The 23974-nt window shown below is 41.7% G+C and overlaps 1 protein-coding gene across 3 annotated transcripts in view; it reads right to left on the bottom strand.

Annotated features, from left to right (window-relative positions):
- The window catches only part of HEATR5A (HEAT repeat containing 5A), a 191630-nt gene extending 168124 nt beyond the window's left edge, over positions 1-23506 (bottom strand). For all 3 annotated transcript variants that reach the window (XM_075844387.1, XM_075844388.1, XM_075844389.1), the window contains exons 1-5: positions 23278-23506; positions 16629-16840; positions 16121-16229; positions 3173-3322; positions 2891-3053 (exon numbers count right to left, since the gene is read on the bottom strand). In XM_075844387.1, coding sequence (XP_075700502.1) covers positions 2891-3053; positions 3173-3322; positions 16121-16229; positions 16629-16840; positions 23278-23397 — 754 coding nt within the window. In that variant the 5' untranslated portion in view covers positions 23398-23506. The remainder of the gene's footprint in view (positions 1-2890; positions 3054-3172; positions 3323-16120; positions 16230-16628; positions 16841-23277) is intronic.
- Positions 23507-23974: the final 468 nt, after the last annotated feature.

The raw sequence follows: 23974 nt of genomic DNA, 5'->3' as shown, positions 1-23974 counted from the left end.
AAAAAGATGTGAGGTGAATAAAATCACCCAGGAGAATAGCTATCTGTAGCCAAAACCAAACCCCTAATACAGCAATAAGATCCTACTTATGAAAGCAGCATATTTTATTTTTACTCAAAACTCCTTCAAAAGCGTCCGCTGGTAAAGTAAGGCCCTGTTCACACCGAGTTTTTTTGCAGGCAGATAAAATATGCCTCAAGATTTCCTTCAGGAATTTTAAGGCAGATTTTTGACCTGCCTGCGCTTTTTTGCTTAGTTTTCGTGACGCTTTTCACCAGCGGCCATTGAAGCTAATGCGAACCGCGGGCACAAAAAGCTGCAAAAAATGCTCGGAAACTAGCGCTGCAGGTTATTTCTGCCTCCCATTGATTTCAATGGAAGGTCAGGGGCGAAAACAGCGGCATGACGCTTTTTTTTCCTGCAAGCGGCTAAAAGTGCCCTCTCATTTATAATTAATGGGGGTCAATTTCGGACGTTTTTTGCCGCTGATTCCGACGTGGTTTCCAAGTCAAAAAACTCTGTGAACAGGGCCTAATTCTGTTATCTATGGAGCAGTTTTTTGCCTGGTATAATTAACAGGGTCAGTTTTGTGGTGTTTTCCAACTCCCATCCACATGTGCTCTTGTATGCTGCAACACTTCATCCAAGAATTATTTTATTTACAGGCAACTCCACAAATATGCATCAGGGAGAATCTAGGCAAAGGGCCTAACTTCCCAGGCCCCAATGCAAAATCTGTAACAGTGCCCCCACCTGCCATGTGGCATTTATAATATTGGTGTCTTGTTATGTGGCAGAGGGATCTTTAGCCCCCTCAGGCAACAGGGCACGAGTATGGCTGCTATCTCTGCACCCCCTATAGATATTCCCCTGAATATAAGTAAAGACAGTGATTACGGCCACGGCCGGCCGTGGACAGTAACTTGCATTTTCGGGCCATGCGCCCATTACAAAAGATGGGAGCACGGTCCGTAAAATAAAAAAATAGGACATGTACTATTTTTTGCGAGTCACTTCTACAGCCTGGACACCTTCCCGTAAATATACGGGAAGGCTGCCTTGTGCAACAGAAATGAATGGAACCGTATTTTTGATCCGCAATTACGGTACGGTCGATAGTCATTTAGAAAAACCATGAGCGCTACCTGATTGATAAAATCATACAGACTATGTAAAGCTGCAAAGACACAGCTCTGAAGGTATTTGATACTCTTAAATAACCCCTTTAACCCGTTAGTGACCGGCCCATAGTCTTTTTACGTCGGTCACTAACGGGCCTTATTCCGATGCCATAGACTTTTTACGTCGCGGCATCGGAATAAGTAAACAGAGCAGAGAGCTGTCAGATCTCCCTGCTCTCAGCTGCTAGAGGCAGCTGAGGGCTGGGAGTGTCCCTGCTCTGCCGGGTGAGATCGATATCAGTATCGATCTCACCCGTTTAACCCCTCAGATGCGGCGCTCAATAGCGAGCACCTCATCAGAGTGGTTTTGGAGAGAGTGAGGGAGATCCCTCTCTCCCCACCGACACCCGGCGATAAGATCGCCGAGTGTCTGTGTCTCTAATGGCAGCCCGGGCCCCCAGGTCTGCCAGTAATGAATGCCTGCTAGATCATGCCACAGGCATGACCTAGCAGATGCCTGTCCGTTTTAAACGGACAGGCATAATACACTGCAATACAGAAGTATTGCAGTGTATTATAAAAGCGATCAGAAGATCGCAGTGTAGTCCCCTAGTGGGACTAGTAAAAAAGTTTTAAAAAAAAGTTTAATAAAGTTAATAAAAAAAAATGAAAAACCCACTTTTTCCCCTTACAAACTGCTTTACTATTAAAAAACCAAAATACAGTTAAAAAGTTACACATATTTGGTGTCGCCGAGTCTGTAACGACCCCGACTATAAATCTATTACATTACTTAACCCGCACGGTGAACGTCGTAAAAAATTAAATTAAAAACGACGGAAAAATTGCTGTTTTCTGTGAATCCTGACTTTAAAAAAATGTGATTAAAAAGTGATCAAAAAGTCGCATCAACTCCAAAATGGTGCCAATAAAAACTACAAGTCTTCCCGCAAAAAACAAGTCCTCATACAACCGCATCGGCGAAAAAATAAAAACTTTACGGCTCTTCAAATATGGAGACACAAAAACAAATAATTTTGAAAAAAAAAAGTGTTTTTACTGTGTAAAAGTAGTAAAACATACAAAAACTATACAAATTTGGTATCGTTGCAATCGTAACAACCCGCTGAATAAACTTATTGTGTTATTTATACTACACGGTAAACGGCGCAGATTTAGGACGCAAAAAAGAGTGGCGAAATTTCTGATTTTTTTTCTATTCCCCCCCAAAAAAAGTTAATAAAAGTTAATCAATAAATAATATGTCCCCCAAAATGGTGCTATTAAAAAATACAACTTGTCCCGCAAAAAACAAGACCTTATACAGCGATGTCGACGCAAAAATAAAAACGTTATAGCTCTTGGAATGCGACGATGGAAAAACGTAAAAAATAGCTTGGTCATTAAGGTCTAAAATAGGCTGGTCATTAAGGGGTTAAATGTACATTTTTCTGTAGCATTGTGTTAGGTTTGTTATGATTTGGCAGACTATCAGCCAAAAAATACAATACTACAGACACAAATTTTGCTGTATATTGTTTACAAGACCAGTTAAAATCTGCAGACTCAGATGACATTTAACCCTTGTGTATGGCCAGATTATTATTAAGAGATTCCATGTCGCATTTTAAGAATTCAAAGCAGCACTTTAAGACAGTAATGTGATATAAATCCAGATCTATCTAATAAATGAAACCAAATAATGAACTAGGCAGAAACAAGAGGTTAATAGAAGGTGAACACCATTAATAAACATATGAATTACTCACATGTTCCATGCACAGCCCTTGCTATAACCTTTCCCAAGAGTCGAGATACTCCTAGACGAACATCGTAGCTGCTACCTTCAAAGGCCTTGAAGCAGAGAGAAACCAAACTCTCAAGGTCAGAACCCGACATGAAAGATGCTTCATTTTGAAGGGCCAGTAGACACTGCAGAGATGATAAAGAAAACGAATGAGGACACAATGCCCAACAGGTAGACATGAATATTTCTATTTAGATCACAAATTTAAATCTTAGATGCAAAGTTCATGCCTAAAGATATTTACCTGTGCGGTTGCGAAGCGCACAGACATTGATCGATCTGTCAGACAAGAGCGGGCTGCCTTGTAGATGTCCCGATGACAGGATGAGGCAGAAGATCCAAGACCAGCGACAATCCTATCCAGACTCAACATTATCTCCGTGCGTCCCTGAGACTGCACAGGGGGTAAAAAAACAACAACTTTGATACGGAGCACAGAAATAGAAATGCCAAACAACTCCACCACTGAACTATGCAATCATTGCAGAAAGAAAGGGGGAAAACACTTGCTAGAGTGGTGATGAATGTGCTAATATTTTAAGTAGTTCCAAAGGGGAGCTTCAATTTAAAGAGGACCTGTCAGCTCTCCTGAAATTCCCGTTTTAGTATATACTTGTTTTCCCCATAAAACTACAATGCTGGAGAGATGATCAAGAATTGTTATTTTGTGAGGAATGCAAATATGTACCCAAACTGACCTGTCAGGACAGCTGACAGATCCTTTTTAAAGCGTACTTAACCTTTCAGGTGACTTTTCAGATTAAGCTGTGACATAGGATGTGTGTACAAGAGGAATAACAATGGCCATTATATTACTTGTACCCTGCATTTTTTTAAGCCGTTTTCCCCTCTGCAGGCCCTCTCTCTCTCTCTCTCTCTCTGGTTCTCCGTTTTCTCTGAGCTAGTGGATGAGGCCTAACTGCTATTATGTCTGCCATACGGCATGATCCCGCTCATACGCCGCGTGAGTCAGCTTTATATTACAGCTGAAAATTTGCACTAACGCCCGCCATTGGAGAGAACTCTGTTTTCGACCATTAGAAAGAGGGAGAAGGCCCCCCTGCAACGCGATCACGGTAAAAAAACAAAGCAAAAAAAACAATGGAGGAATCTATTACACTGCATAAAGAACTTTTTTTTCAGTTTTTCACTGCATTATATGGCACAACAAATGGTGCGGTTAAAAACTTCAACCCATCACGCAAAATACAACCCCTCATACAGCTATGTCCATGGAAAATAAAAAAAAGTTATGGCTTTTAGATTAAGGGGAGTAAAAAACAAAAATGAAAAAAAGAACAACTGCAGTGGCAAGGGGTTAAGTGGAGGGGGTTAACTGTTCTCAGGAACTTTAACCCCTTAAAAACGTGGACTAGTTGTCACGTTCAGGACAGCCCCATTTTTCAAATCTGACACATGTCACTTTATGTGGTAATAACTTTGGAATGTTAATACCTATACAAGCGATTATGAGATTGTTTCCTCGTGACACATTGGACTTTATGTTACTGGTAAGATTTAGTCGATACATTCAGTATTTAATTGAGAAAAACACAAATTTTGCGAAAAATTAGCATTTTTTTAAAATTTTATGTATCTGCTTGTAAGACAGACAGTGAGGCCCCATGCACACGAACGTGCTTTTGCGGCCGCAATTCCCCCGAAAATCCACGGGAGAATTGCGGCTCCATTCATTCCTATGGGGCCATGCACATGACCGTGGTTTTCACGGTCCGTGCATGGCCCCGGAGCCCGGCCCGCAGAAGGAACGGGCAAGCCTTATTACGACCGTGTTCTGCGGTCCGGGCTCATTGAAAATAATGGCCGCGGCCATGTGCACGGCCTGCGATTTGCGAGCGGCTCGCGGCTGTCACGCCATGGCCGGTCGACCCGGAAATCACTGCCGTGCACATGGCTACGGTCGTGTGCATTAGGCCTGATACAAAGGGGAACGAATGTGCAGGAAGCACTCTGCGAAGCCAAATTTCCCAGCCACTAACAAATATGTTGAATTAAAATATAACTTTTATTATTTTACCACTAAAGATGTCCATAGGGACATATGCAATGAGCACAGACGAATAGCACAGACGATTAAAATTTCCAGCCAGTATTAGTTTAGCAGACGCTCTATTAACACTCTCTCTGCATGCTTGCCGGACAGAGTGAGAGTGAATTGAATTTGTTGGGCCAGCAGCTGCAGACTGCTCAGCCTCAGACTGTCGTAATGAGCGTGCTCGGATTGCTAACAGGATCTGGCTGTTTAAAAGATAAAGTATAGCCCCCCCGACATGTTTCGCTGTTAACACAGCGTCCTCAGGGGATCAAACGGGGCTAATACAACACAAAATAGGCCTGATACAACACAAAATAGTTGCTAATTAACATTTCCCATAAGTCTACTTTAGATTAGCATTGTTTTTTTTAACATCCTTTTATTTTTCTAGGACGTTACAAGGCTTAGCACTTTAGCAGAAATTTCTCACATTTTCAAGAAAATTTCAAAAGGCTATTTTTAAAGGGACCAGTTCAGCTGTGAAGTGGCTTTGAGGGGCCCATACAATACAAACACCAATAAATCACCCCATTTTAAAAACTGCACCCCTAAAAGTATATTAGAATATATTTTAGGCATCATGTCCGGTTTGAAGAGGTCTTGTGGGGCCAAAACACCCCCAAAAATACACCAATTGGTAAACTACACCCCTCAAGGAATTTATCAAGGGGTATTGCTGAATTTAGTGGAATGAGGCAGTGAAAATGAAAATCTAAATTTTTTCCAATAAAACGTAGAAAATTACACATTTTTACAAGGCATAAAGGAGAAAAAACACGCCAACATTTGAAAAGCAATTTCTCCCGATTACGGCAATACCCCATATTTTGTAATAGAGAAATAAAAAAGGGGGAATAAAAAGAAATAACAATCACTACAGGGATGGACCGTACACATGCAGAACCAGTTGATGATGTAGAAACCCTGGATAATGAATTACTATATCAACCTATTTTAACTCCCATGAAAAAAAATAAATCAAACTTTTATCCCATTGAGGATAAAGGGAAGTTTATCGAAACTTTTCAGCAAACTGTGTGGTTTGACTTGCAAAAATGACCACAGGCAAACCAGCCCCCCCAAGAAAATGAATCTCACAAAAGGAGAACAATTAGTACTGAAGAATTTAAAACAAAACCGTCAGGTAGTAATAAAAAAAGCAGACAAAGTGGGGGCTGTAGTAGTACAAGATACATCAGCATATATCCAAGAAACAAAACGAATATTAGACAATGACTTTTATTATAAAATCTGATTTATAATTCCACATCGGATGACAATAAAACTTTAAGGGATCTACTTCAATACCATTTGAAGTCAAATGCTATCAGTAGGAAGGACCCGGATTTTTATTTACATACCAAATACAAAAGGTCCCAATTTACTATCACCTTCCAAAAAAAATCCATAAAGACACAACAAATCCACCCGGTCGACCTAAAATCTCGGGGATAAACAAACAGTTTAACCTCAAACTTGAGCCAATATATCGATTTTCACCTTCAAAAACATGTAAAGCTCCTACCTGCATATATTAAAGACATACCAGATGTATTAAAAATCATCAGGGACTTCCCTGTGGCAATAGGATCAATCTTTTTAACTTGTGATGTGAGTGCACTATACTCCAATATTGCACACTCCATAGGCCTTTTGGCAGTAACACATTTTTTATATCACAACCCCCTAATACCGACTACTCAAACGGAATTTATACTCAAGGGAATTGAATGTATATTGACTCACAACTATTTTTATTTCCAAACGACATTATCTTCAGCAATGTGGCACTGCTATGGGGGCAAAATTTACGCCTAGCTTCGCTAATCTATTTATGGGGTTCTGGGAAAAATCCTACATCTTTAATAATAACCCTTTTGAGATCTACATTAAATATTATGGGTGTTTTCTAGATTATATTTTGATTATCTGGGAGGGCCCTGAACAGATCTTAGATCATTTTAAAACACATCTCAACAACAATCCTTATAATTTACTACAACCTCAAGTGATAAAGAAATACATTTTCTTGATCTTACTTTATTTTTTGAAAATAGTCACATTTTGACAAAATCATATTTTAAACGGACTCAAACAGTTATTCAATAGTCACCAGCTTACCAAATGGAAGGTGAATATCCCCCATGGACAATTAAAATGTATAAGTCGGAACTGCAGTAGAACCCTGGACTTTGAAACACAATCCAATGTTATTTTAACCAAATTTAGTCAGCAGGGATATCCAGAGACCATACTAAATAGGGCTATATCTAGTGTAAGGGAGGAAAGATATAGCAGGCCGATTCCATTGCAAGATAATGAAAATACAAACGAAACCAAGCAAACAACTAAGTCCTCTGAACCAGCGAAAACTACCCCATTTATTACCCAATTTTCCAACCAGGCCAATCAAGTATGGAATGATCCAATATTAAGGGACTCCATAAAAATGAATCCAAAAGTCATCTATAAAAAAGCGGTCTCCTTCAAAAATAACCTTGTCCCCTCAATCCTGAAAAGTATAGACCAACCGGGTGGAAAAAGGAATAATCCGGGATGTTTCTGGATACACTTGCACAATTGTATCACTTGTGTCCATATTAATGCTATAAATGAATTTCACTCCTTTAGGCGAAATTCACACGAATGTGTGCGTTTTGCTCGCGCAAATATGTGTCCGTGTGCCGCGCGTGATTTTCACTCACCCATTGACTTCAATGGGTGCGTGATGCGCGAAAACCACTCAAGTATAGGACATGTCGTGAGTTTTACGCAGCGGACACATGCTGAACGGCCCCATTGGGTTACATAAGTCCGTGCGTATCACAGACGTGAACTACGCTCGTGTAAATAAGGCCTAACAACCAAAGAAAAATTCACAGTTCAACATCAAGTGAACTGTGAATCAGAATACGTGATCTATTTAATAACGTGATCTATTTAATAACTTGTGTGTTCGGTCTACAATATGTTAGACGAAATATGACACGTTTAAAAGACCGTTTCCCGTAACATTGCCGTAGTGTGAAAAATAAAATGATCACATTCATTGGTCAAACACATCATTACACACGAGGGAGATGTATCAGTCATGAGAGTAGTAGGCATAGATCTATTGATCGATGAGGTAGGAAAAAATCGTTTTAGAACATTATGTATGAGAGAAACATATTGGATTTATAAATTAAAATCTTTGCATCCTGAGGGACTGAATGCAAATATAGATCTTTCAAATTTTTAATTAAGACAAAAATTCTTAAAAAATGTGGATTTAGTTTTGCTTGGTGTGTATAGAAAAATGACAATATTGCCTGTTAATAGGGATAAACGGAAACTGTGGTTAGTGGGTAGGTCAGTAAGAACTTGCCGCTAGTAACCTTGTTATTGTAACCACCAGGTCCTTTTAACAAATTCTTTAATACCTATTACCTCCATTGAATTAAATGGAAGATCCCAGATTGTCCAAATGAACCTATAAAGACTCCTGTAATATCGATCGAAACATCTGTAAGGATTACTCATTGACACAAAAACTGGGCGCCCACTGAAATTAATAGGTAAATGGATAATCTTATTTTAAAGCGGTGAAGGAAAGAACACTTCACATCAAAAAACTCTAACCTTAATCCGAGTATCCATACGCAGTACTACTCGTGCCGGCAAACCGGGTGTTTAGTCAGAGTGGTGATATTATTGATCATGTAACTATACAATCCTATATTCAATCTGGGACATACCCTGCTCTATGAGAATGTATTAGAACCGCAAGTCCCAGCAACCCCCCCCCCCCCAAAAAAAAATCAATAAACAAATAATCCAGCATATTACAAGGATTATCGGATATACAAGTTATGTGGACTGCAAAGGAAAGTCCAATGAATTTGGCGCAAGCACATAGAGACGCAAATACATGAATGGCTCTACATTATAGTATGCGAATGGTAGGCTATGTAGATTTTAATTGCATTGAGGGGACTCTAACTGTATCTCTGGTCCTATGATGGTTTTATGCTTTTATAGTTCTATGTTGTGTTTTATAATGTTCCAGAACGTTTATATGCAAAAAGAAGGGGGGGGGGGGTCATGTTAACTCCTCCCTCTTTTCCTTTGCACTATTTAAGAGACCACCATTTCAACTTGAGGTCAGACTCCTGAGGAAGCAATCAGCGTATTGTGAAATGTCGAGCTCTTTTATATCTTTGAAATATCTCTAAAAAAGAAAAAAAAAATATTTTTCATTTACTATGGAGAAATTTGGGATTTATTTATGGTAATCTCCACCACACCCAGAGAAGGTGAACCAGTGAGGTCCAGGAGAAACGGACAAGCTGGTTTTCTCCCATATCGGAGTGTAGGGACTTGGGATTTCCTTCTTCTATCTCCACCAACAGCGAGGTCCAGGAGAACCAGACAAGCTGATTTTCCCTTATGGGATTGTGTAAATACTAAGTGCTGACATTTTATCTGGCCAATTGCATAAAACTACTATACTATAAGGCGCGGGTATTTCCACCTTTTTTTTATATCTCTATATAGCAAGACAAGATCAGACCAGATTGTCAAGACCTGCTGCCAATCAAGAAATGTTATTACTAAAAATAATAACACATCCAGCGAGGGACCAAATCAGTGGAAACACCCCAAAAGTGACCCCATTTGGGAAACTACACCCCTCAAGGAATTTATCGAGGGGTATGGTCAGCATTTTGACCCCACAGGTTTTTTTTTTTTCCATTTCTCACAATAAATAAAGAAGAAAAAGCACCCCAACATTTGTAAAGCAATCTCTTCTGAGCACAGCAATAACCCATATGTGTAATAAACGGTCGTTTGGATACACAGCAGGGCTCAGAAGGGAAGGAGCACCATTTGGCTTTTGGTGCTCAAATTTTGCTGGAATGGTTTTCGGGTGCCATGTCGCATTTGCAAAGCAGCTGCGGGACCAAATCAGTGGAAACCCCCCAAAAGTGACCCCATTTGGGAAACTACACCTCTCAAGGAATTTATCGAGGGGGTATAGTGAGCATTTTGACCCCACAGGTTTTTTGCTGAATTTAGTAGAATTAGGCCGTAAAAATGAAAATCTATGGGTTTTTTTTAAATAAAATGTCGTTTTAGCTCAGATTTTTCCATTTTCACAATAAATAAAGGAGAAAAAGCACCCCAACATTTGTAAAGCAACCTCTTCTCAGCACAGGAATGCCCCAGATGTGGTAATAAACTGCTGTTTGCACCCACGGCATGGCTTAGAATGGAAAGAGCACCATCTGGCTTTTGGAGCTCAAATTTTGCTGGAATGGTTTTCGGCGCCATGTCACATTTGCAAAGCTCTTGCGAGACCAAATAAGTGTAAACCGCCCCAAAAGGGAACTACACCCCTAAAGGAATTTATTGAGGGGTATAGGGAGCATTTTGACCCCACAGGTTTTTTGAAGAATTTAGTGGAATTGGGCCATGAAATTGAAAAGCAATTTTTTTCCCGATAAAACGTGGACATTTTCAATTTTTACAAGGAATAAAGGAGAAAAAACACCCCAATATTTGAAAAGCTATTTCTCCCAATTACGGCAATACCCCATATGTGGTCATAAACTGCTGAAGGAGCACCATTTGGAGCTCAAATTTAGCTGGAATGGTTTTTGGGTGCCATGTCACATTTGCAAAGCGCCAGCGGGGCCAACTAGACCCCTTTAGGAATCTATCTAGGGGTATAGTGAGCATTTAGACCCCACTGGTCTTTTGCAGAATTTATTGGAATTAGGCCGTAAAAATTAATATCAAAATTTTTTCCACTAAAATGGGCAGGAGCGCTATTTGGCATGCAGATTTTCAGGATTGGTTTTTGGGCGCCATGTCGCATTTGCAAAACCCTAAGGTACCAGAGTACAGTAGAAGCCCCCCAAGAAGTGACCCCATTTTGGAAACTACTCCCCTCAAGGCATTTATCATTTGCCTGGACATATGACAGGGCTCAGAAGTGAAGAACAACATGCGCATTTGGCGATTTTCGCAACATTGGCCCACAATTGCAGTGCTCTGAGGTCTAATAGTAAAACCAAACCCCAAATAGTGACCCCTATTTTGGAAACGACACCACTTAAGGCATTTTAAGGGGTGTAGGGAGCATTATGCCCCCACAGGTGTATTTTCATTAGTAATTAACTAGCAGCGGATGGTGCAAAGTGAAAAGGCCCACACAGGTGTTTTTTTCATTAGTAATTAACTCGCAGCGGATGGTGCAAAGTGAAAATTGCAATTTTCCTTGGATATGCCATTTTAGTGGTTCTCCCAGGTATGGCGATGCCATATCTGTGGACATAAACTGCTGTTTGGGCACGCTGTAGGGTTCAGAAGGGAGGGAGCGCCATTTGGCTTTAGAAGTGCAGATTTTGCTTGGTAGTAGTTTTGTTTGGGGTTTTACTGGTATTTCAGTTTATAATGTGGGGGCATATGTAATCTGTGAGGAGAACATCAGGGTATAATAAGAGGGTATAATAATGCGGTAAATATATAATAATTCACAGATATGTGGCCGGTGTCACACTGATTATTTTTTCGCCACCGGAGATGTGCGAGGGCTTATTTGTTGTCGGACAATCTGTAGTTGTCATTGGTACCATGCGATTTATTTTTTTTATCACTATTTCATTTTTTGACAAACAAGGTGACAACCAGCAATTCTGACAATGATTTGTATTCTTTTTTTTTTTTTTACAGTGGTTACCGTGGACTATAAATGACCATTTTAATTTATTCTGCGGGTCGATACGATTAAGGCGATACCATTTGTATATCGTTTTTTTTATGTTTTGCAGCGTTTGCACAATAAAATCTCTTTATAAAATTAATTTTTTGTGTCACCATATTCTGAGAGGGTTGTAGTTTTTATTAGTACTGTTTTGGGATCACTTTATTCCATGTTTTGGGAGGGGTGGTGACCAAAAAATAGTGATTCTGGCTTTTTTTTTTTTTGCGGTGTTCACCGTGCAGGAAAAATAACATTATATTTTTTATAGTGTGGGTCATTACGGACGCGGTGATTCCAAATATGTGTACTCTTCTTAACGTTTTCATTTTTTTTCTATAATAAAAAACTTATTTTAGGAAAAAAGGAGGTTATTGTTTTTATTAACTTGAAACTTTTATTAAACTTTTTAGTAACTTTTATTTTTGTCCCACTAGGGGACTTGAAGGCCTGCACCTCTGATCTTAAGGGTATGTGCACACGACCAATTTTCATTCGTAATGGAGACGTTTTACGCCTCGAATTACGCCTGAAAAGACGGCTCCAATACGTCGGCAAACATCTGCCCATTGCTTGCAATGGGTCTTACGATGTTCTGTGCAGACGAGCTGTCATTTTACGTGTCGCTGTCAAAAGACGGCGCGTAAAATTACAGCTGCGTCAAAGAAGTGCAGGACACTTCTTGGGACGTAATTGGAGCCGTTTTCATTGACTTCAATGAAAACCAGCTCAAAATTAAGTCCGTAAAAGACACCGCGAAAAACGTGTGCAATTGTAAAAACATCTGAAATTCAGGAGCTGTTTTCTCCTGAAAAAAGCTCCGTAATTTCAGAAGTTTTTGGCGTTGTCGTGTGCACATACCCTTACTCTAATACACTGCACTACCCACGTAGTGCAATGCATTAGAGCTGTCAGTCATTCACTGACAGCAAGCCCATTAGGTCACATCTCTGGGCAGGTCCTAATAGGCTATCATATGTGGCAGATCAGGAGGCCATTGTCAGGCCTCCGGTTGTCATAGCATCGGTATCCCCACGATCACATCATGTCGATGCCGATCGCTACAAACCACTGAGATGCCGCAATCACTTTTGATCGTGGCATCTAAGGGGTTAATGGCAGGGATCGGAGCTAGATGCATTCCCTGCAGTTACAGCACAGTGCCAGCTCCTGCGCCATCTTCTTCTTGCGGCTGGAAGCCTTTTAGGCCCTGTCTCTGGGCGGGACCTAACAGGCCACCATACTTGGCAGACAGGAGGCCCGATTGTATCGCGGGGTTCCGATCTGCTTGTAAACACCATAGATGCAGCGCTCGCTTTTGAGCGCTGCATCTAAGGGGTTAATCAGTGGGATCGGAGGCTAGCTCCGGTCTTGGCCTTGAAGCAGGGATAGCGTTAAGCGGTTGCCTGTTAATACAATGACGTGCTATTATGTCAGTTTGCGTTAACAGGCCAACGCCTGTGAAGTAATAGTGCATCACAGGGCGTTAAGGGGTTAATTTAAACTGCAGGACTTTCAGAGCTTGTTCTCATTGGGCTTGCTGGACTAAGTGCATTGTGAATAAGTGGAGTACAAAAACTGAGATAAAAGGAGACGTTAGGATATGTTTAAACAGGTCGAATTTGCTGCAGATAATTCCACAACAAATCTGACCCGGAATCTGCAGGGAATTCTGGCAAAAAGCCCACACCAAATTGTGTTTATTTTGTTGCAGATATTCTACCAGATTTGCCACTAACAGCAGAGGGAGGGATAAAAAACAAACAATATCATACTCACCTCCCCTGGTCTCCCGTAGCAAAGCGACCCTGCTCCCCTCTCTGTTCTGCCAGCCTCCTAGGATCACAGTGAGGACTGTGATTGGCTGCAGCAGTCACATGGGACAAAATGTCACTCCAGGAAGCTGTCAGCACAGAGACCATGCGGGGGAGCAGTGAGCTGTCTCTAAAGGAGACCAGGGTTAAGATTTTTGCTGCCGATTAGCAGCTTTTCCGCAACAAAATTTGCAACAGTTGGTATTTGTTGCAGATTTTTAATTCCCCATCGAACTCAATGGGGAGAATTCTCAACAAATACGCAATCATTGCACATAGGAAATTGACATGTTGCACCACTGTTCAATTTCAGCACTGAAATTTTCTGCAGCATGAGATTCTCATCCACTTTGCAGCTACTGTAATACACTGCAGATTTTCCATCCACAAATGAAGATGGAAAAACCGCAGCAATTACACGATGTGTGAACATTGCCTTAAAGGCTATAGAAACCTTTGATTACATTTTATTTTTCTAGTAGCGTTTGAAGTTAGTGAAAATAAGCACTTTTCTGATGTACTTTTATTTAAAAAAGGTCTGTTCTGCAGCTTTTATGTATTCATGCATAGAATGGATGCCCAAATAAATGCCCAACCACTCCGTGTGTGCAAGTCGGCTTGTAATTTATGAACATCTTCCATAGACTGAACATTACTACATAGCTTGGTGTCATCTGCAAAAATAGAAATAGTGCTATCAATCCCATCCTCTATATCATTAATAAATAGAATAGAAGCCCGGACAGAGGCTGATGTGGATATAGGGGAAAGTTAACAATGTTCCTACGCCAGTTTTATGGCGTAGAAATATCGCAAACGGACAGAAAGTCGCTTAAATTTCCCTTGCTTTCGCCACTTTATAAAAAATGTGCCGATTGGCGGAAGGGGCGTGGTAACTAGCGGCCCATCGCATTTACTACAATTTACGCCAGAAACTGGTGTAAATTAACTGGTTGCCGACACAGGACGAGAATACTCGTCTTGATTGGCGGGTGCTTGCCGCATTAGGACAGCATTCTTGTCTATTACTATTACTGAGCACAAATGTTACTGTGCGGAGCATTATGGGGTTAACTTGTTAAAATTTAGAAATGGCCCGTGCAAACAAATATGGTTGAAAGTTGTTCCATGTAAAACCCCCTTTAAAAGACAAGGCGGCACTCCCTCCGTCTGGAGTAAAAAAAGGTTCAATCCCTGGAGGTGACACTTTCTTTATGATAAGAACTGTGAATCTGCACAGCAGAAACAGTAGATGGCTTCAAAAAAGGTTTAGATGATGTCTTAGAACAAATTATATCAACGCAGTCTAATCACCACTTGGGATCAGGAGGTAGATTAGTTCATGCCTCATGGTTTGTTTGTTTTTGCTTTATTTGTAAGTAGGGGGTAAAACAAAGTTCTAAAGTTTACTCACATCCCCTCCCTTTTCCCATCCTTTGGTGGACAGATGCCTTTTTTTTAACCATAATAACTATTTAAAGAGGCTCTGTCACCAGATTTTCAAACCCCTATCTCGTATTGCAGCAGATCGGCGCTGCAATGTAGATTACAGTAACGTGTTTTTTTTTCAAAAACTAGCATTTTTGGCCAAGTTATGACCATTTTTATATTTATGCAAATGAGCCTTTCTTATGTACAACTGGGCGTGTATTGTGTTCGTTACATCTGGGCGTTTTTACTTGTTTTACTAGCTGGGCGTTGTAAATAGAAGTGTATGATGCTGACGAATCAGCATCATCCACTTCTCTTCGTTACCACCCAGCTTCTGGCAGTGCAGACACACAGCGTGTCCTCGAGAGATCACGCTGTGACGTCACTCACTTCCTCCCACAGGAACTTCATCGCGTTGGATGAGCGAGGACACGCTGTGTGTCTGTGAACTGCCAGAAGCTGGTTGGTAACGAAGAGAAGTGGATGATGCTGATTCGTCAGCATCATACACTTCCATTCACAACGCCCAGCTAGTAAAACAAGTAAAAACGCCCAGATGTACACACACAATACACGCACAGTTGTACATAAGAAAGGCTCATTTGCATAAATATAAAAATGGTCATAACTTGGCCAAAAATGCTCGTTTTTGAAAAAAATAAAAACTTTGCTGTTATCGACATTGCAGCGCCGATCTGCTGCAATAGGAGATAGGGGTTTGAAAATCTGGTGACAGAGCCTCTTTAACAATGTAGATTTGAAATACGTTGGGACTATGCAAGTGAATGGATAATGACGATTGATGAATAAAGTGCATTCTATTAGGGCATATGGACATAAGAGAGGGAGCAGGGAATCTCCCTCTATTAGTCAGAGCTAAGGACCCTCGCAAAGAGTGGATTTGGTTCCGATCTGGAGAACTTAGCTCGACCATGTATTACTTAACTCAATTACTTCAATAGGTGCTGTTTAATGTTACAGGAGAAAATAGGACGTGGCGGCAGATTCTACTGGTAATAATAAGTATCGTTTGGAGGTTTCAGCACCCGGATCTCCAGCAACCAGCTCCATATCGGGGAATATGCCTCATAAAAGAGGGTTGCCCTGGGTCGGGCAACCCCTATAACGACATCACCTATAACTCACCTCTGCACTTCGTAGAACTTTAAGTAGGTTGGTGACAGTGTCACTACATGTGCTTCCTAAAAGACGGCCCAGCTTTTGGTAAAGCGACCCAAGACACGCAACAGCAGCGCTGCAAGGAAAGTGCAAAGTGATTTTCAGATTAACAGCTATTACTTCTTAAAAGGCCGCTCTTTAGCCCTAATGCACACACCCTGTGTGCCGCCCGACTCCCGTCCACGATCCGTGGAAAGATAGGACATGTTCTATCGTTCCACAGATTGGAGATTCAGGTCTGTTTTCACAGACCATATTTACCCACTAAAGTGAATGGGTCCATGAAAACTATGGGTGCCACTCGGATGCCGTGAAAATGGGAACACTGAAAATGCTGGAATAGTACAAAAGGGTTAAAACTGAAAACAGAAGACGAACAAAGGACTGGCATGCCAAAGAGGAAAATGTACAGGTAAGGTTTGAGAAGTAGTCACAAAATATATTTAAGACTACAAGACATTCAGTTAATACATACAGCTTATTTGGGAGAGAGCTTGGAGAATCATCCTTGCTGCGAATCAGCTCATTGCAGCGATCAATTGTCTCATACACAGAAAAAGTGTCTCCTGCACTGTAAACAACGGCAAGATTGTGAGCCAGCAGATGACGAACTGGGGGACCCGGTGATCCCATCATTATCAACGTCAACTGTTCCACCAACTGTTTTTGATTCTGCTTTACTTCGGCCTGAAAACAACAAAAATGTTCAATAGTTAATGTGCAGCACTAGCAATGTGTTTAGACAAAAAAATTCTGGGAAGTAATACAAACATTTAAAAAAACTACCAGTCAATGAGTTGACACAGCCCCACATTATAAGAATAAATACTGTGAAATTCCAATAATCCGGCATTCGATAATCCACAAACTGCTTCCAGTACAGAGCTGCAATGTATAATGTGGGATTTCACAAGACCAGAATCAGAAAACTGGGCTGTTTATGTAACTTCCATTCAGTTTGTATGGAGACTGCAGCTCCATACAAACTCTTCCTTACTGCGGTCGTGCGGTTCACAAGGATCGGTGGACTCCGGATTCATGTTCTAGTGATCAGTGGAAGCCCCCATGGTGTGGCTCCCAGCAGTCAAAGATTTTATGTGAAAACTCCTTTAACCCCCTTCTCGACATCTGCTGTAGATGTTTGGCAGAAGTAGAAATGGGAAGTATGGAGCAGGCTCACGAGCTGAGCCTGCTCCATATGCTGCGGGTGTCCACTGTGTACTAACAGCTGACACCCTGCTTTAAACTGACGGGATTGGAAATAATGCTGATCCCGAATGTTTAACTGCTTAAAAGACTTCCTGCATCTGAGCCATTAGACAGAGGGGGTGAGCCTGTCTGAAACCCCATAAGCCCCCACTTTTGACGCAATGGCGGGGTGCTGATGCTTGTCATGGAGGCCTAATGAAGGCCCCCAGGTTTGCCGTATTTGTCCTCCTATCCTGCTCTTAATAGGAGAACTGAAAAAATAAAGGCCAATACACTGCAATACAGTATTGAAGTGTATCGTACCAGCGATTTAATAAGCGCTTGTTCAAGTCTCCTAGTAGGACTACATTTTATTATTTATTTATTTTTTCAATTTAAAAATAACGTTTTTAAAAATATAAAAAAAACAACCTTTTGCCATTTTCACCTCATAATTGATATCACCGCATTCGTAAAAGTTGAAAATATTATCATATAAGGTTATTTATCCATGAATATTACAGAATTGTGCATTTTTTCACCTTACCTCCCCAAAAAATTAATGATAAGTGATCAAAAAGTAATTTGTACCAATAAAAACTACAGCTTGTCCTGCAAAAAAGTATGACCTCACACAGCTCCATCGAGGGAAAAATAAAGTTATGGAGGAATGTCTGTTTTTTATCCATTTCACCACACAACATTTTTTTTTTTAAGTTTCCCAGTATACTATATGGTAAATTAAAAATGGGAAATCACAGCACTCCAAAAGTAAAAAATTGATCTTTTTATTCCCACATGAGACATTTCAGTTAAGTGTGAGCTTTTCTCAAGCATTACAGTAAGGGTATGTGCACACGACCTAATTTCAGACGTAATGGAGGCGTTTTACGCCTCGAATTACGCCTGAAAAGACGGTTCCAATACGTCGGCAAACATCTGCCCTTTGCCTGCAATGGGTCTTATGATGTTCTGTTCAGACGACTTGTCATTTTACGCGTCGCTGTCAAAAGACGGCGCGTAAAATGACGGATCGTCAATAGAAATGCAGGACACTTCTTGGGACGTTTTTGGAGCCGTTTTTCATTCACTCCAATGAAGAACAGCTCCATATACGCCCGTAAAAGACGCCGCGAAAAAACGCGAGTACATGCAAAAACGTCTGAAATTCAGCTGTTTTTGCCTGAAAACAGCTCCGTAATTTCAGACGTATTTTGCGTTGCCATGTGAACATACCCTTAGGGTATGTTCACACGGGCTATTTTCAGCAGTTTTTCGGGCCATAAACGTCCTGAAAACTGGCTGAAAAATCGGAACCTACTGGGCCTTTTTTTACGCCTTATTTTAAAAAAACGGCGTGTAAAAAGACGCCCCGTAAAAAGAAGTGCATGTCACTTCTTGAGCCGTTTTTGAAGCCGTTTTTCATTGACTCAATAGAAAAATAGCTCCAAAAACGGCCGTAAAAAATGCAGCGAAAAACGCTAATTAAAAAATGACTGAAAATCAGTAGCTGTTTTCCCTTGAAAACAGCTCCGTATTTTCAGCTGTATTTTGTTAACTGTTTGAACATACCGTAAAATTTTATTTAGACGAGCGTGTGTCAAATCGGCTGTGAAAAACGTCAATTTTTCACGGCTGATTTGCACCTGTGCGGGAACCGTTTTCACAGATCCCTCATGGACTTGAGTTTATTGAGGGATGTGTGAAAATGGACAAAAATAGGACATGACCTATTTTTTCACAGGCCCTTTGCATGGCCTGTTAAAACAACGGCCGTGTGAATAGAATTACACGCGGCTGTGTGACGGTCGTTTAAAAAAACGTCCCTCACAAGGCCAAGCTGAAACGTCGCATGTGGGGATTAAAGGATCACTTTTACTTTTGGAGTGCTGTCTAATTTCCCATTTTTTTGTTCAAGGGCCATTGGACCATGTCCCTAAGGCGTGCACCCACTTACTTATATTTATATGTCTTCTAAACTAGTGCTGCTGATATCCAAAATATATCATATGGCTGTCGACTAAAAATAAAACGTTATGACTGGGGAGGAAAAAACATTTGCTTTACATAAGATCTATTTATAGACTAATGAGAGTTTAGATTCAGACACATTTTATTTATTCTATTCATAAACCGCCAATCTTTTTCCTGCAAAAAAACAAACAAAAAACATGTATCTCATCGAAGCAGAAAAGGAAACCACATTCCCCTTAGGCCAGTGGTTCCCAACTACAAGCTCTGCCCCAAACGCTTATTCCAACTTTATACCAGACGTGTCGCACGCACGCACGTCTGCTAGAAGTACCGCCCACCACTAGAAGAGCCTGACGGAGGGAGAGGAGCCATTAACGCTGGGCAGGGTAAGTATTTCTTAAAGAGTTTGGTAGAAATTGTGTGAGAACTGGAGCCAGGGGAATGCTGGAAGTTGTAGTCCTCTCCTCTTATACCTCTTCAGGGAGGTATAAGAGGAGAGGACTGATATCACAGAACAGTCTGGACATGCTGGGAGTTGTAGTTCTCTCCTCTTATACCTCCTCCCTGTAATGTCCTCCGATATCCCTTAGGCCTTATTCAGACGAACGGGAAATACGTCGCACGGACCTATATTAGTCTATGGGGCCGTGCAGACATGTGCGTGATTTTTACTCAACGTGAGTCCGCTGAAAAAAAGTCACAACATGTCCGTTCCTTGGGCGTTTTTCGCGCATCACGCACCCATTGAAGTCAATGGGTGCGTGAAAACCACGCATTTCGCACGGAAGCACTTCCGTGTGACGCGCGTGATTCGCGCAACAGCTGTGAAAAGGATGAATGAAAACAGAAAAGCACCACGTGCTTTTCTGTTTACAAACATCCAAACGGAGTGTCATAATGATGGCGGCTGCGCGAAAAGCACGCAGACGCGCATCATATGCTGAGGCCACACGGAGCTGTTAAGTGCCTTCTGCACACGCAAAACGCCACACTCGTGTGAATCCAGCCTTAATAACAGCCTGGACGTGCTGGGAGTTGTAGTTCTCACCTCTTCTACCTCCTTATTTATTTCTTCTCCAGGAGTAAGCACATTTTCTGTCTGTGCTGGTCACTTTACTAGAGGGGCTGATGGTCATTTTACTGTGAGTGGGGGGCTGATGGTCGAATTACTGTGAGTGGTGGGCTGGTCATTTTACTGTGAGTGTGGGGCTGTTCATTTTACTGTGAGTGGGGGGCTGATGGTCATTTTACTGTGAGTGGCGGGCTGGTCATTTTACTGTGAGTGGGGGGCTGATGGTCATTTTACTGTGAGTGGCGGGCTGGTCATTTTACTGTGAGTGGGGGGCTGATGGTCATTTTACTGTGAGTGGGGGGCTGATGGTCATTTTACTGTGAGTGGGGGGCTGATGGTCATTTTACTGTGAGTGGGGAGCTGATGGTCATTTTACTGTGAGTGGGGAGCTGATGGTCTTTGAGTGGTTTCCGCCTCTGACCTCCCATTTAAATTAATAGGAGGCCGAAAATACCTGCGGCGCCCATTTGGTTCTTTTTTGCCTGCGATTTTTGCATGAGGTTCAACGGCTTAAAGAGGCTCTGTCACCACATTATAAGTGGCCTATATTGTAAATGATGTGATCGGCGCTGTAATGTAGATTACAGCAGTGTTTTTTATTTAGAAAAACGATCATTTTTTACGGAGTTATGACCTATTTTAGCTTTATGCTAATGAGTTTCTCAATAGACAACTGGGCGTGTTTTACTATATGTCCAAGTGGGCGTTGTACAGAGGAGTGCATGACGCTGACCAATCAGTGTCATGCACTTCTCTCCATTCATTTACACTGCAGATAGCGATATAGCTATATCGCCATTTGCAGTCACATAAACACACTATAACGCTACTCATGTGTCATGACAATGAATATACATTACCTCCAGCCAGGACGGGATGTGTATTCAGAATCCTGACCACTTCTCTGCACATCTCTGTGATTTACAGCACAGCAGGCGTAATCTCGCGAGAGTACGGTGTAAACTGTCATTCACAGCGAGATCTCGCTGTGCTGTGCTGTAAATCACAGAGACGCTACAGAAGTGGTCAGGATTCTGAATACACATCATCGTCCCAGCTGGAGGTAATGTATATTCATTGTCAGGACACTGCAGTAATGTTACAGTGTGTTTATGTGACTGCACATAGCGATATAGCTATGTCGCTATCTGCAGTGTAAATGAATGGAGAGAAGTGTATGACGCTGATTGGTCACTGATTGGTCAGCGTCATACACTTCTCTCCACAACGCCCACTTGGTCATATAGTAAAACACACCCAGTTGTCCATTGAGAAACTCATTAGCATAAAGCTGTTATAGGTCATAACTCCGTTAAAAATTATCGTTTTTCTAAATAAAAACCACTGCTGTAATCTACATTACAGCGCCGATCACATCATGTACAATATAGGCCACTTATAATGTGGTGACAGAGCCTCTTTAATAAAAAGTATGGGAAAAAAACACAGCGAAAAGGAACAACGCTGTCAATTCAAAATCTGAGGCAGATTTTTTTTATTCTGCCTTACAAAAAAACACTGCGTGAACATACCCTTAGGCCATATTCACTCGAGCGTGTGCGTTTTGCGCGTGCAAAATATAAACGTTTTGCGCGTACTGCAGTTCCGTGTGTCATCAGTGAATGGTGCGTGGCTGCGTGATTTTCATGCATATGCCATCCTTATGAGACGCGGTTTTGATGTTTAGAAAAAGAAATGAAGGAAGTGGTTTTATTTTTTCCTTCATTTCTTTATCTACTGTTGCGCTTCCGTGTGCTGCATGTGATTTTCACGCACCCATTGACTTCATGCTGCGTGAAAATCACGGAATGTCTGAACGGCCCCATTGACTAACATAGGTCCGTGCGACACGCATGATTGTCACGCGCGTATCACGGACGTTAAACACGTTCCTGTGAATAAGGCCTAATAGTGTAGTGCTTGTTTTTTGTCGTTTTGTAAACAATTTTTGGTAGGGGTTCCCTGAGGAAATTTTTTTTTTTTTCCAGGTCTGCCTCAAGCCTGAAAAGGTTGGGAAGCTCTGCCTTAGACCAATTTCAAATTTGTGTAAATAATGAGTAGCCCTACTTTCTGTAATGCCCAATTCACACAGGGGCAAATTTATGGTTGGGCACAATACCACTATTGCTGATGTAATGTAATACTGGATTATCGCTGGAAGTTTCTTATAGGGTTGTATTTCGGTCTCACCCTCCCCTCTGGAACACTCCTCCTGAACTGACCAAAGTGATATCAGGTCAGGAGAAAGGGGCACACAAACATGGCACAATGTAGGCATGGCGGTAGTGTTATATATATATATATATATTAATTAGCCCCCCTAAGAGGGCTCCTTTCCCTCCCTACAGCACCCGCTGACCTGAGTGGTGCTACATGTACACAGTGAGGTGGCGCTCGGCGGGGGCACGTGTAACGGACGCGGCGGGGGCACGTGTAACGGACGCGGCGGGGGCACGTGTAACGGACGCGGCGGGGGCACGTGTAACGGTCGCGGCGGGGACACGTGTACCGGACGCTGCGGGGGCACGTGTAATGGACGTTCCCTTCCTGGCACCACCTCAGAGGCGGGGAGACTGTCAGGTCTAGTGTATGCTTGCCTTACATCAAATATGTCACTTCAGGTTTGTTTTGTGTTATCTTTATCACTACTCCCCCTGTGTGAAAACCGTCAAGGTGGGGACAGACACCACTTATCAGATCATAACAGGTGTTTTAAAATATCCTTATCATTAAGTTTCCCGATGCAGCTGGATGCCGGCATTGTTAGAGCTCTACCCCCTCTAGAACAATGGAGTTACTTCCTGACCCATTTGCCTCCCCGTATTGTATATGATCTTTTAAGGCACCGGTTTCCGTCTTTCATTTATATGACCCCGCCCACTTTAATTACCCGGGATGTAACGGGCAGCATCATCCTCAGGTACCGGAGCCATTCCAGTATACGTAAAACCCGCTGAGGTTCCGCCAGACCGCCAACATCCAACAGAACAATCCGGTCCGGCCGCTCCATTTCTCGGTCTAGTTTCCCGGCTCTCACATCTGAGCTCTATTCACAAGTCTGCCGGGGCCGCTAGTGCTGCGATCGGCAATCGTCTCCAAAACCTGTCATTCTGTAGACTCGGCCATCGACTGGTTGAACTGCGGAGCGTCGATGTTACCGATGTGGGCAGTGAGAGATGATCTCATAGATCACTAGACAGTGATTGAATTAGCAGATGGTTACACAAATAGTTATTAAAGGGAAGGTGTCATGATTTTTTTTTAAATTATTATTATTATATTGCTTTTAATAAAATATTAACAAAAATTTTATTTATTAGTGTTGTGACTTTAAACATTTTACTGTGTTCTTACTTTTACTTCTCTGGGGGCTGCCATTTTTTTTTCATCTCTGTATGTGTCGATTAACGACACATACAGAGATGGAATACGGCACATACAACCCCATGGAGAATGCGAACAGGAGCCGTTTCATTCTCTGCAGCGTACGCCGTCTGTGTGGGAACGGCAAATGCGCCGCTACCACACAGACCACAACATAGCTCGTTCGTAGAGCGAAATCCGGCACCATTTTCATGTGGATCGGA

The sequence above is a fragment of the Rhinoderma darwinii genome, chromosome 12, assembly GCF_050947455.1.
Source record: "Rhinoderma darwinii isolate aRhiDar2 chromosome 12, aRhiDar2.hap1, whole genome shotgun sequence".
NCBI classification, from domain to species: domain Eukaryota; kingdom Metazoa; phylum Chordata; class Amphibia; order Anura; family Rhinodermatidae; genus Rhinoderma; species Rhinoderma darwinii.
Note: the sequence above shows the minus strand (reverse complement) of the source record. Positions and strands in the feature narration are given on the sequence as shown.